At 37.8% G+C, this 13510-nt stretch overlaps 1 protein-coding gene across 9 annotated transcripts in view; it reads right to left on the bottom strand.

The window, feature by feature from the left end:
• Positions 1 to 13510, bottom strand: part of FAM13A (family with sequence similarity 13 member A) — a 336858-nt gene that overhangs the window by 96435 nt on the left and 226913 nt on the right. The window contains exon 1 of one of the 9 annotated variants that reach the window (XM_077882859.1): positions 7225 to 7880. The exons of 7 other annotated variants lie outside the window; for them this stretch is intronic. In XM_077882859.1, the coding sequence (XP_077738985.1) occupies positions 7225 to 7253 (29 nt within the window). In that variant the 5' untranslated portion in view covers positions 7254 to 7880. Of the gene's footprint in view, positions 1 to 7224; positions 7881 to 13510 lie in introns of those variants that run through there. One more of the 9 variants, XM_077882858.1, reaches the window with a different exon arrangement.

Here is a 13510-nt window from a genome sequence, read left to right on the forward strand (position 1 = left end):
CCAGCTTCTTGCTATGTTCCCCTATAGTGGCGAGAGGGGAATGGGGAAGAGGGAGTACTCTGGCCCTTGTATTTCTTTGTAAGAACACCAATCCTATCATGGGAGTGCCACCTCCATGACTTCATCTAAACCTAATTACAGGGATGCCTGGGTGGCTCAGTGGTTGAGTGTCTGCCTTTGGCTCAGGGCGTGACCCCAGAGTCCTGGGAGCGAGTCCCACATTGGCTCCCTGCATGGAGCCTGCTTCTCCCTCTACCTGTGTCTCTACCCCTCTCTCTCTGTTTCTCATGAATAAATAAATAAAATCTTAAAAAAAACCCACAAAAACCAAATTACTCCTCAAATGTCCTGCCTCCAAATAACATCACACTGGGGATTAGAATTTCAACATATGAATTTGGGGGAAACACATTCAGCTGACAGCTAAAACATACAGAGTTTCTTTTGGGTAATAAAGATATTCTAAAATTGCTTATGTGATGGTTGTACAATCTAGGAGTATACTAAAAATCATTTAAGTGTACACTTTATGCAGGTGAATTACATGGTTATGTGAATTATATTTCAATAATGCTATTATCAAAAAAAGTAATTTCCAGTTCTCTTTAAAGAATAAATAATCCTGGGTGCCTGGGTGGCTCAGTTGGTTTAGCATCTGCCTTCGGCTCAAATCATGATCCCAGGGTTCTGGGACTGAGTCCACATTGGACTCTGCTCAGCAGGGGGCCCACTTCTCCTGCTCCCTCTGCTGCTCCTCCTGGTTGTGTTTTTTGCTCTGTCAAATAAATAAATAAAATCTTAAAAAAAGATTTATTTATTTATTTCTTAAAAAATCTTTCTTTAAGATTTTATTTATTTATTCACGAGGGACAAAGAGAGAGAGGCAGAGACCTAGCCAGAGGGAGAAGTAGCCTTCCTGAGGGGAGCCTGATGCAGGGTTTAATCCAGGACCCCAGGATCACAACCTTTGTGAGCCAAAGGCAGACACTCAACCACTGAGCCACCCAGGCATCCCAGTAAATAAAATCTTAAAAAAAAAAAAGAATAAATAATCCTTTTAAAAGGTTTTATACAGTATAAACTATTTGTTGGCAATTCATTCTGATCATCACATAAATATATAGGTATCATAGGAAAAAGGAAGGGTAGAAAGTTTTGAGAGTTTCAAGAAATTTGATTCCATCGTATTTTTTAAAAGATATATTTACTTATTTCGTGTGTGTGTGTGGGGGGGACACAGACAGAGAGAGAGAGAGAGAGAGAATGTTAGCAGACTCCCTGCTGAGCGTGGAGCCTGACTTGAAGATCTCATGATCCTGAGGTCATGACCTGAGCTGAAATCAAGACTCAGACAGTTAACCTACTGAGCTATCCAGGCACCCCAACTCCACAGTATTTTTAGTGACACTTCCTGCAAGCCATTCTTTAGGTTACTTTCCAATATTTATCCAGGGAAATAGAATGCAATGCTACAGTATCACCTTCACTGTGTTAAACAGTCTTGTACTTAAGGGATTGAAAGGTATTGCAAATATAAAAATTAAAAAAGAAAAGTAATATACTACTCTTTATATGTGAATAGTTTTATCACTTACAAAAAAACTGTCATATTCTATGAAATTGCCCCCATAAGTTATATCAGGCATTATCACCCCATTTTATAGATCAGGAAAATGACCTGAACAAATTCGGAAGGCTAGCTAGCTGTCAGTATCTGGATTTTTTTTTTTTTTAAGATTTTATTTATTTATTCACGAGACACAAAGAGAGAGAGAGGCAGAAACATAGGCAGAGGAAGAAGCAGGCTCCATTCAAGAAGCCCAATGTGGGACTCGATTTGGGAAATCTACGATCATGCCCTGAGCCAAAGGGAGACCCTCAACTGCTGAGCCACCCAGGCATCCCTGGATATGTTTTTTTTTTTTGATAACAAGTTTACTTCCCTTCCACTGCTTTCCCTACTGCTTTGTGCTGAATACCCAACACCTGTATTTTTTCCATGGTTTAGACAGGGTGATCCCTGGAAAATTTAAAAATGTTCTGATCTTAGTTCATAATATCTTCTTTATTTGGACTAATTAGCAAATATTTAGACTCCAGGGAAACCGTAACCATCCTATGAGAGTAGAGCTCACAGCGATCTTATTTGTTCAAATATAGACTAGATTAGTAATGAAGTCTAAGGTTAGATATACAACTCCATAAGGGTTAACCCAGATTTGAAGTGAGGCAGCTTTTAACCCCTCCTTAGACTGTCTCTGTGGAGGGGGAGGCAGGCTAGCAGGGAGTGCTGCTATCCAAGTATCAACAAGTTAGGAAAAATATGGGCTTATAGATAAATTAAGCCTGTCACCACCACAGGCAGTAGAGGGCTCTCTAACACTACAACGTAAGATACATAAGCAGGACCATCATTACCTGGGGTGTTTCCTGGTGAACTCTCACACCATCCCATGTTACCAAAGTTTTCTTGTTTGCAGAAGGTTATTCTAACTACCAACACTTAGTAAGACCAGATGAATTTTGCTGAGAAGAAGTTTCAGTGAAGTGTTTCCATGCTGGGTCCCTAATACATGTTAATTAACCCTGTTTCTCTGTGTCTTCTCAAAAGAGCCAATGCAATTTGGAATTACAATGTATTTTATCATCATAAAAGAGGCAATCAGTAACATATATTGTATATCAAAATCTGACAGAGTAATGAACAAGAAAATTACATAAATGTTCTCAATCTCAGCTTCTCAGTTGGGTCAGTAAACCAAGCAAAGAATAGGATGCCAACACATGAAAGCTGATGTAGATGCATTAAAATCAAAGGAATCTAAATTAATCATCAGTGTTCCTAATTTCATCTTCCATTATCATTCCTTGTGGATATAAATTGAGTTAGTAGTTAATGAAAAGTTAATCCAGCAAATCAAAATACAGTTGTGAAATTTGAGAGTTTTGTCGTAGACATAAGACTCAGGATTAAGATATGTTTCTTAGCCTATTTAAGTCTTTCTACACATAAAATAGAGATCCTATCCATAGACCCACGGTATATGAGGAAAAAAGTCAGCTGGGATATAAATCATGCAAAGAGACTGAGGTATAAATAAAGCCTAGAATCTGATAAAGCATACTATCTCTTTAATGACAGAAGGTAAATTTAGTCACCTAGAAAAGAAAACTTTTTTTTTGAAAGTAATCTCTACGCTCAGCTTGGAACTAGAACTCATGACCCTGAGAGCAAGAGTTGCATGTTCTACTGACTGCACCAGGCAGGTGCCCCAAGAAAATGTACTTCAATTCTCAATATGGTTTCTCCCCTTCTAATATTATTTTATTTTTTGGGGGGAACTTTTTCAGATGGCAAGATTGTTTATACAGGCTATACAGTGTCTTGAGTTTTAACCTTTGGTATAAGAAGTACATATAGATATTTTAGTATTTTAAAAAATAATAGAAATGATCTAAACAACTCAATAGATATATAATAAGATCCTATCTTTAAGCCATTTGAAGTGAATTGTAAGAACTGAGATCCTCACTTTACAGAGGGTGACATTCTAAACATTCAACCTCTAATTTTTTCTAAAGATCATGAGTTTCTAAACAGTTAATGCCATCCTTGAAGATCTATCTAGAAATTACATTAAGTAATGAATAGATAGAAAAACGCATTAAAGGGAACTGAAGTATTTATTTTATTCTTGGCTTTCAACCACATCTGTTACTCTCATCTCAGTCACAGATTAGCAATAACAAATTTATCTTCTACATACTTTCACAATATGTTAAGAAGGGCTAAAAAGTCAGTCATGGAAATTGTAAGCTAAGCAGACATTAGGGTAAAAAGATGCCCTCTAATAAGATTACATACTTACAAGAGATTAAATAAAACACAGGGTAATTTTATCCATGTAGGCACATCTCTATCATTACACTAATCATACTGTCCATTACTGAACTCACCACTTATACTGTAATTGGTAGTGAACCTGCATCCTCACTAGCATGTGACCTCTTTAAAGCAGAGTTTGTGTTAATTACCTTAGTATCCCTGGTAATATAAAGTATTTAATATATTCGACAACATCGTAAGTATGCTTTTCTTTCTAAAGATTTTATTTATTTATTCATGAGAGACATAGAGAGAGGCAAAAACACAGGCAGAGGGAGGAGAAGCAGGCTCCATGCAGGAGCCCATTGTGGGATTTGATCCCGGAACCCCAGGATTACATCCTGAGCTGAAGACAGATGTTCAACCGCTGAGCCACCCAGGCGTCCCTGCTTTGCTGTTTTTTAAAATTTATTTATTTTATTTTATTAAATTTTTTTAAAATTTATTTATGATAGTCACACAGAGAGAGAGAGAGAGGCAGAGACACAGGCAGAGGGAGAAGCAGGCTCCATGCACTGGGAGCCCGATGTGGGATTCGATCCCGGGTCTCCAGGATCGCGCCCTGGGCCAAAGGCAGGCGCCAAACCGCTGCGCCACCCAGGGATCCCAAATTTATTTATTTTAGAGAGATTAAGAGAGAGAGAGAGATTGAAAGCAGAGGGAGATGCTAAACGCGAGCCCCACACCAGACTTGATCTCAGGACCCTGAGATCACCACCTGAGTTAAAACGAAGAACCAGACAGTTAACTTCAGGTGCCCCTAAGTATGCTTTGTTTTAACAGGTAACACTAACACCTGGTAAATGAAAGCATGGATGATGAAAAAAACACTTATAGGGTCAGGATATTAAAGATGTTATTTGGGGATGTTGAGTAGTCCAGTGTTAAGATTCTTATATATACCTGCTATCAATGGCTTTTTACACAGCTATAATCATTAACTAGAGTTTAGATAAGTGTTTCCCTGAGTGTGTGCACCATTTATGTCAGATTTGCTTTCAGGAAGCTTGTTAAAATGTACTTACTTTCTCTGTCACACCCATATTGGGATTCAGTAAGTCTAGGGACAGAGGGCAGCAGAAATAAGCTGATTTAAAAAATTAGTTCCCCAGGTAATTCTCATGCACATAAAGTAGGAGAAGCATTGGTCACTCTGCTTAATGCAAATAGGGAACATGAGTTTAACTGGTATTTCGAGCTATTCTTTTACTCACCCACTTTTAATTCAATTTCTAGCCCCTTACTGTTTTAAAACAGAACTGAGCAAAACACTCGAGGCATCAGACAGCATGCATTCCATAAGGCTCTGCAATCTTCCCTGCTTCAGGCAGTCTTAACATTGGGGGTGGTTGGCATGAGTCATCATTACTAGAGACTCACAGAAATCCTTAGCCTGAGGTACTGAACTGGGTTTGGAAGAAGCAATTATGCATAGGAACAGGAAAGTTTTCTGCATAAGTGCCTAAATTCACAAGAGATCTATATGAACCTGCTCTTTGCCTTCGGAGGGTCATAATCAAAGGCAGGAATAGGCTAGAAGTTAAGATTGCAGGGTAATCAATCAAATTACATTCTCAGAGCCAGGGAGCAGCATTCTTGAATGCAAATTCAAATTATTCCTCTTATATAGGCTTACTGATAAGGACTAACAATGCAAAATCATTCTGGAGGAAATTAGGCTAATTCAAGCTCAGGTTTCATTAACTTAACTCCCTAAGCAATTTTTGGCAATATAAAGATATATTTTCTTAATAGTTATTATATTATCAAGAAGCTTATTACGGAGTTTAGTAATAGCTAATATTCTTATTTAGAATATGACTGCTTAAGACTCTTAAGACTGATGTCATTATAAGAAAAACAAGTCCCCAACTTTACAGTTGGAAACCAAATCAAGTCTCCAAAAAGTGTACATTAGTTTTAGTCTGTTGCAAGCTTCAAGCATGTGGCCCTTTCCAGTGGATTAATATAAAAAATTTCAGATCTATCCAAAAACCACTGTCTATTCCCTTGGGTTACTAATTTTTAGAAAAGGAATTGCTGGGACACCCCATCAAGTTCCCATTGCAGAACATTTCTCAGGACAGTAAAAGAAAAACAACCACACTGGTTTCTGTCACAATATACATCTTCAGGAAACACCAGGCAAATAAACACTGAATTTTTGTCAACCTTATTTTCATCATTAAAACATGAACATTCAGTAAAATATTGGTGGTATGGTTTTTAAAACTGAAATTCCTTTTTGTCTAGATTTTTTAAGTCGTATAAAGTGTAATTACAACTTAATTTTTAAGATCCTTTCCACTAATGAAACCCTTTATGGTTTTCTTAAAGGAAGCATTTATATGGAATCAAATGGCATTGCATGTAAAGTGATGAAAGTTGAAGTATAATAACATGATTGGCAAAAGTAATTTTAAAAATCATAAAACGTGACCTTGGGCAAGTCTGAGACTTCCTCTGTGCTTCAGTTTTCTTATTGTGAAACTGGAGGACTAGACTCCAGTCATCACAGAAGTGACGTCCAGCTTTAACATTCCAAGATACATTATTCACTTATTCGTTCTCAAGAACTGGTTTTTTTTTTTGTTTGTTTGTTTGTTTGTTTGTTTTTTTAGCAAGCCCCTTTGTTTAAATTTACCTTTCTTTGCTTTAGCATAAATCCTCCTCCCCACCCTCCACAATCCATACTACAATCATTTAACGAACAAAACAGAGCTGTGTGCTCAGTCATTCTTACAAAGCATTTTTTTTATAAGGTGTCATTTGTGTAATATATCTATCTAAAATTATTTATGTGGAAATTCTGACCCTAACATTTATATCCATGTATTATAATGTTCTTATGGGCAGAAAATCTTTGACTACTTAGATCTGGACTCCAGAAGGGAGGGATCCGAACATGCATTTTTAAAAGGTCTTTAGCATATCAACATCCTATAAGATGAGCTGAGAGCTTGCCACAGCTTCACAACATTGCTAAGCAGCTGATTCATTTTTTTAAAAAATAAACCTGTTTGATACATTCTTTAGTTTCTGTTTGCCTTCAGATGTCAGAGATAGTTTCTCATATTTATTTTCATTCAAGGAAGGAAATAACTGAACACAACATTACCAAAGGAAAAGCATAAGACATTAGGCACAAATGTCAGTGAAAGCAGCAGTGTAACATTCAAATTCTTCTGGTCTTGGGAAAGGACATAATGTACGGCGGGCTCTACACGTTTGCAGCACACACTACTAAAATATGTCAAGTATTGGCAAAGTTGCAAGGTTTCACACTACTCAGTAAATACAGAACAGAATAAAGCGAAACAGAAAGGAAAGAATACTACCTTTGCAGAGGCATGATTTCACAGGCCATCCTTGTATAAATTTGCCAGGGACCCCTCACAAGTGCCTCTTCCACGCCAATGTGGTCGTCTTCTCACGGTGGCTAAGCTGGGCTTGGGGCGTGAGGCTGTACCTCACAGCTGGAACAGCAACTTGCTCTGCAGTTAGCCAGTGTACTGCTGCTCCCAGCCTCCAAACTTCTTCAAGCAATGCTATTTTATCGGCTGCCTCTCTACATTTACACTGCAGTCCACTTTGACCTTTTGTTCCAGGGAAGCAGCTGAAACATCCAGCCAATCACAGGAGCAGCTGCTGTAGTGCTTAAAGGCGCTGCTTCTTTTGCTCCCGGCTGCTGCTGCTCCTGCTCCTCCTCCTCCTGCTGCTGCTGCTTCTCAGTGGGCTTGCCTAATTCTGGTAACTCGAAACTTTCCTCTTAGCAAATCCACAGACAAGCTTGTCAGTCTGGAGAGAGCAACCAATAACTGCAGCAAGAGCAAAGAGTCCCTTACTTTTCAATGTTACAGGGACTGCCAAGGAGGAAATCCATTTGTCAAGGAAAGACATTGCCTATGAGACTAAAGGTTTCAGTGACAGAAGGCAAGAGCTAAGCTCCATGCCCTCTCTTCCTTTAAAACAAAAACAAAAACCAAACAAACCACTGGCATTGGAAGGCATGGTACTTTTCTAGAAGGAAGGCATGCTTCTAGACCCTTGCCCTACCCACATTTATTTCCTGCTAATGTTTGTTTACACTGCAGTGGTTACTAGTCACTGGTGACATCACCCAAGGCACGTAGCTCACACTTCTGGGGAGAATACAAGTCCTAAGATTGTCCAACTTCTCAAGGGATCAAAGTGTCTCCTCTCATGGAAGTTATTTCAACTTACTATCTCTGCATTTTGTCTTTATAAAAATGGAATGTGTTTATTTGCTTAATCATTTTCCTCTAAGGACATCAACAACATGTTTCGGTTGGTATCTTATTTATGTTTTTATCTAGTGATTTATTTATCCATCTATTTATTTTTTGCAAGTAACACCAAATCAATTTTTCCATAAAGTTTGCTAAATGCCTGCTAATTATCTGGCCTTCTCTTGCAGTTTTTGCTTCAGTATTTAATACTTAGCGTTATTCTGAGGAACATAATTGCTAATCCATAGATTTCAAGTAGAAATACATTTTAAAAAGATTTCTTTCACATCATGAGGACTACAAGGAGCTATAAGAAAGCCTAGATCATCGCTTTTTATAGAAGAAAGGGCAGAGGAGCAGAGTCCATGGTGTTGAAAAACAGTGGGGGCTTAAAAGTCCAAAAACATAACTTCTTCCCCTGTTGTTTTTCCCAATTTTTTTCACAGACCATTCTTAATTCTGAATTTAGAACACAAAGTCCCAGCATGTGTCCTTTTCTTCACTGTACCTGCTAATGAAAACATTTCATTGTCTGACTAAATCCTCTACCATATTTATGAAATGATTAGTCATCCTGAAACATGTGTTCAGATATTAAGACAGAATAATAACAACTAAAATCAGCCTTTTAAAACAGAAGTCGACTTACATCCAGAATTTTCTTTAATTGAAATTGTCTATGTATTTTTTTTTTAATTTTATATTTGGAAATTCTGATTTGATTCTACAACTTAGTTCTGTATATTTGCCTAAGTTTATTTTTCAAAATGCCTTTACATCTTAACACTTCAATAAACCACTTGAGTTGGAAAATCAACTATTATATATCATAACACCTACTTTATTGACGAGTACACTAGGTACTAGAAAATTAAGTAATTTGCTCAAATTTACATAGGAAGTCAGTGGTAGAACAGAAACTGTATTCAGAGCTTCTTGGGTCTGCTCCAGAATTTTGCCACATCACAGTGTTCACTCTATTCTGTACGTAAACGAGTTTTTAAATATTTTATCAGATCTGATAGGTTGGGAAATACAGTTGGCCCTTGAACAGCATGGGTTTGAACTGTGCAGGTCTACTCACAGAGTTTTTTCAATAAATACAGTACACGGCTATAAATGTATTTTCTCTTCCTACTGATCTTAACATTTTTTCTGTAGCTCACTTTATTATATGAATACACTGTGTACTACATATAACATATATACATATAACTTACAAAGGCTGTTAGTCGACTATTCATGTTCCAGTCCACAGTGGGCCATTAGTAGTTAAGTTGTACATGCATATTTGCACAGGGGGCTGGTGTGTCTAACCTTCATTGTTCTAGGGCCAACTGTAGTTAATTCAAATGATAGAAGTAATATTTTTCTTTTCTGAATTTTATGAACATGTCAATACTAAATGGCTAAACTAAGTTCAACAATAAAGGGCCCATATAAAAATATGCTAAATCAAACTACAATTTACATTTGATATATACTAAATATAAAATATTGATGGACAGGGGCATTCAAATTTTAACATCTGATTCCACTTATGTTTCGTGATAAATTAAGTCTATGAGTGAGAGATGTCAACAGTTATTTTAAAAAATTACCAAATGCTGGAACTCATTAATTATATGCCTTTTCAAGTTTCTATCATTTATTTATAGCAATTCCTCCTCCCTTGAAAATTTGGGTTTTTTTCCTGGGCATTACTTGATGATCATTTAGGAATCTGGACCTGGGCTGCAGCTCTTCCTGTCTACCACATCCACAGCCAGAATCCTTGATGAAGTATATACCTTTGTTACTTCTGTTCCCTCCATCCTCATGTCAGTTCCTCAGTCAGCCAGCAGGAGCACTATTTCCTGAATTCAGCCAGTTCTAACTCCTCAAACACGGATACCCTGACTGCATTTGCTCCACACTTAGCCCCTTCCCAGCATCACTTAACCCCCACGCTTCTGCCTCCCCCATTCCTCCTCCTCTCCCTTAGCCCTCTCTTCAGTAACAACTGTTCTTCTGTCTCCAGAGGATAACCTGCACCTAAACCAACTGGCATGCAGCTTTAAAAAAGGCACATTCCTGGCTCTCCTCAGCATTTAGTTATTTCTAAAACGGGTTCATGGGCTTCCTCCGCTTCTTCACCCTTTCTAAATCCTGCCAGCTGGGTTCTCTACTGCCAGACTGCTAAACATTGCAAAAGAAAGTCACAGAACTCTGGCAACTAGTGATACTAAAAATTCATGCTATTTAACCTCAGCATGAACCTCAAGACTGTGTGGCAATCTTTTTAGTTATCTTTAAATGATTTCTCAGGGCATTCCCATAGAAACTGCTGCAAATCTTCAGTGCCACAAATCTGAACCTCTCTCAGCAACTCGTTACCTTGCCCCTTAAATTTATTGAGAAAGCCAAGATCATCAAATATGAGTGAGCACCTTTGGTCTTTGTTACACTTAAGGGTTTAAGTGCACCCCTGCTCCATATATACATATAATGTGACATATATATATGTCACATACATCTTGCCCTCTTCTATTTGACTTCTTCCTAGTCTAGAAGAAAAGCTCTCACTCACAGGACTCCAATTTCTTATCTACCTTTTGGATCTCACCATTTCCTCCTTTCTCTGGAAGAAGCCTGATCTCTCCTAGATCTTAAATCTGCCCCCTTCCCGTAGGCACCTGAGTAAGTGTCTCCCAGTGGCCCTACACTCTGGTGCTGCAGTGATGTCTCCCCTCCTTCCCACTGACAGACTTCCCCAAAGCTGACCTCTGCTGTTCCCACTTCCGCAGAAAGACCTCACCACTTTTCTGAAACTGCTTTAAGGCCATCAATGCTCTTTTCACTGTTAAATTTCAATGCCTTTTCTTGGAGTCTTTTCTACTCTTAACTTTTCTGAAACACCCACCTTCAGTTTTTTGCAAGTCTTTGGCTCCCTATAATCTTTTCGGGGATTTCCCGAAATGTCTCTGATTACTCCATCCTCCTTTGTCTTTCTTCCTCTCTTACCCCCTCCCCACCTTGCCTTCTCAGCCCAGCACCATTCAGTACAGACATATTGTTAGGGCTTAATAATATGTGCTCTGGAATTAATGCTCTTGTGGAATGGATCCTACCTCTACCACAGATGAGCAGTGTAAACTTGGGCGGGTTGTATGCAAAGCTCTGAAGTTGCTCTGAGGAATAAATGAGATCATGTGCATAAAACCTGAAGAATACTGCCTGGCAAATAGTTAAGTGTTAAGACATTATTAGTATTATTATCCCAATCAACAATTTCAAAGCCTCATATTATCTGATCTTCACATTTCTCCTCCTCTTGGCCCTCTTGTTAATGATGTTGTTATTCTCTTTGAGAATCAGATTCAAAGCATGAGTCATCTTTACTTCTCCTCCCTTGCTTTTCCTTAACTAAAGCTGTTGACTGTCCTGTCTCTTTAATCAGCTGGCCTTGGTCAACTGCAATAGGATGATGATCCTTCTGCCTCCATTCAACCTACCTCTAACACATACATTTCACTATCAGAGTGAGTTTCCTATTGTGATTATGATCTGCTTACTCATACTCACTCTTCTGCCTAAAACCTTCATTAGCTCCCACCATCTCTTCAATGAACCCCGATTCTTAAATATGATGATTAAGACTTTCTACCAATGAATCCCAATTGAATCCTCCAGTTTACCTGCTTGTATTTCCTAAAGAAATCACTCTAGATGAACCTGGACTCTATTTCTGAATCTCCTCTAGATTTTTCTACCCCAAACATTTGTTCATGCTGTTCCCTCTGGACTATTTTCCCATTCCACTTTCTTCTGCAAAATTCTATGCATATGTCAGTCAGGCTTCAGTCCGTTAGAAGAAATCTCTTTCTCCTTTTAAGTCCTACAGCCCTTTGCAGCTCTAATGATATTTATCTTTTCTCTCCCCCCCCACACTTTTATTATTATTTGAATCTAAATGTTATTTCCCTATTGTAATATAAGATCTCCAGGATAAGAACTCCATCTCTCTTCTAGCAACTACACAGAATAGACAATAAATGCTGAATGAATGAATTGATGTGATGAGTTACTCTTCTAGAAATGGAAGCATAGCTCCTTTAGATTTTAGTTTATTAAGCAGTATTTCCAGCCTATATCCCACTGTAGGCCTACACTTAAAGTGAAGTAGGTGCCTCATGCAGGTTCTGAAAAAGAATGATAACCAATTACTGATGAAAGAAGTAAATCACTGAGTTTACACACTGATGTACAGTCACAGAGAGGTACAAAGTAAGATTCCATCCAAAACTTTTGAAAGCTTTTAAGTATTTTACATTATCTACTTTTTCCTGGACTATTTCCTTTTCTACACTTAATCTGGCTTGCAGACTTCTAATTTTCTTACATAATTTCTTCAGCAAATTCCAAGTGTTTGGTAATATGTGTGCTTGCCCTTGTGCTATCAAAAGCAACAATTGCTCCAAAAATGATGTGGCTTCATTTATTTTCAATTTCAACATCAATTTGAAACAAAGAACCAAGAACATTTCTTGGCCACATTATTTTGCTTTCCTATATTATTTTAAAATCAGACTGATTTATTTCCTAAGACAAAATGACATATTAAAACAATTTCTTTCTTACAAGGTTGGTACAAGGTGCTTTTGAGGTTTCTTCCTCATATTTTTATCAATCTTTGTAAAATGCACTAAGAAGCAACGACTTTTACAAGATAGTCACACAGTATTCATAAACAGTGATAACTAAATCAGAGTTTTTCATAATCATAAAATTTAAAATTTTTTAGGGTACATATTTTTAGGGCACATATAGTTTAGATATTCTGGTATTGCTGCACAGGATCCTGATTAAACCTGCTCTCTGACAATCTGTGTTAGAATGCTAGTGAATTCCAGGTGTCAGAGAATATTAGCCTCATCCAACAACAAATGCCCAAAAAAAGGGGGGCGGGGAGTAGGAACTAGAGAGGTGGTATATGTAAGGCAACTAGCATTTCTTAAGAATCTATGTTGTGCTCATTTTAATAGATGTGGAAATGAAGAAGTTAATTCACTCGAATACTTAGCTTAGTAAGTGGCTGACATGAAGCTAGCTAGCATCTGAATGTTGTAGCATTTCCACTATATAATATAGCTCTTACAGATAATAAAGTATTATGATTACCTGTTGATATTATATATTATCAATAAGCTACAGGAAATAAAGAATCCTTTCTTTTCTTTTGGTCTGAGGCTTATATTGAAGTGTATGTGTGTTGTGTGTGTGTGCGCATGTGTAGTGGTAGCAGTCAGTTGTACTTGCAATGGGGGAAGGAAGTGGTTGGGGTGGGCTGTTGAGGGAAAGAGGAAGATAGAAAAAGATGGAAAAATTAAGCTTT

This window comes from Canis aureus, chromosome 33 (genome assembly GCF_053574225.1).
Source record: "Canis aureus isolate CA01 chromosome 33, VMU_Caureus_v.1.0, whole genome shotgun sequence".
NCBI lineage: Eukaryota > Metazoa > Chordata > Mammalia > Carnivora > Canidae > Canis > Canis aureus.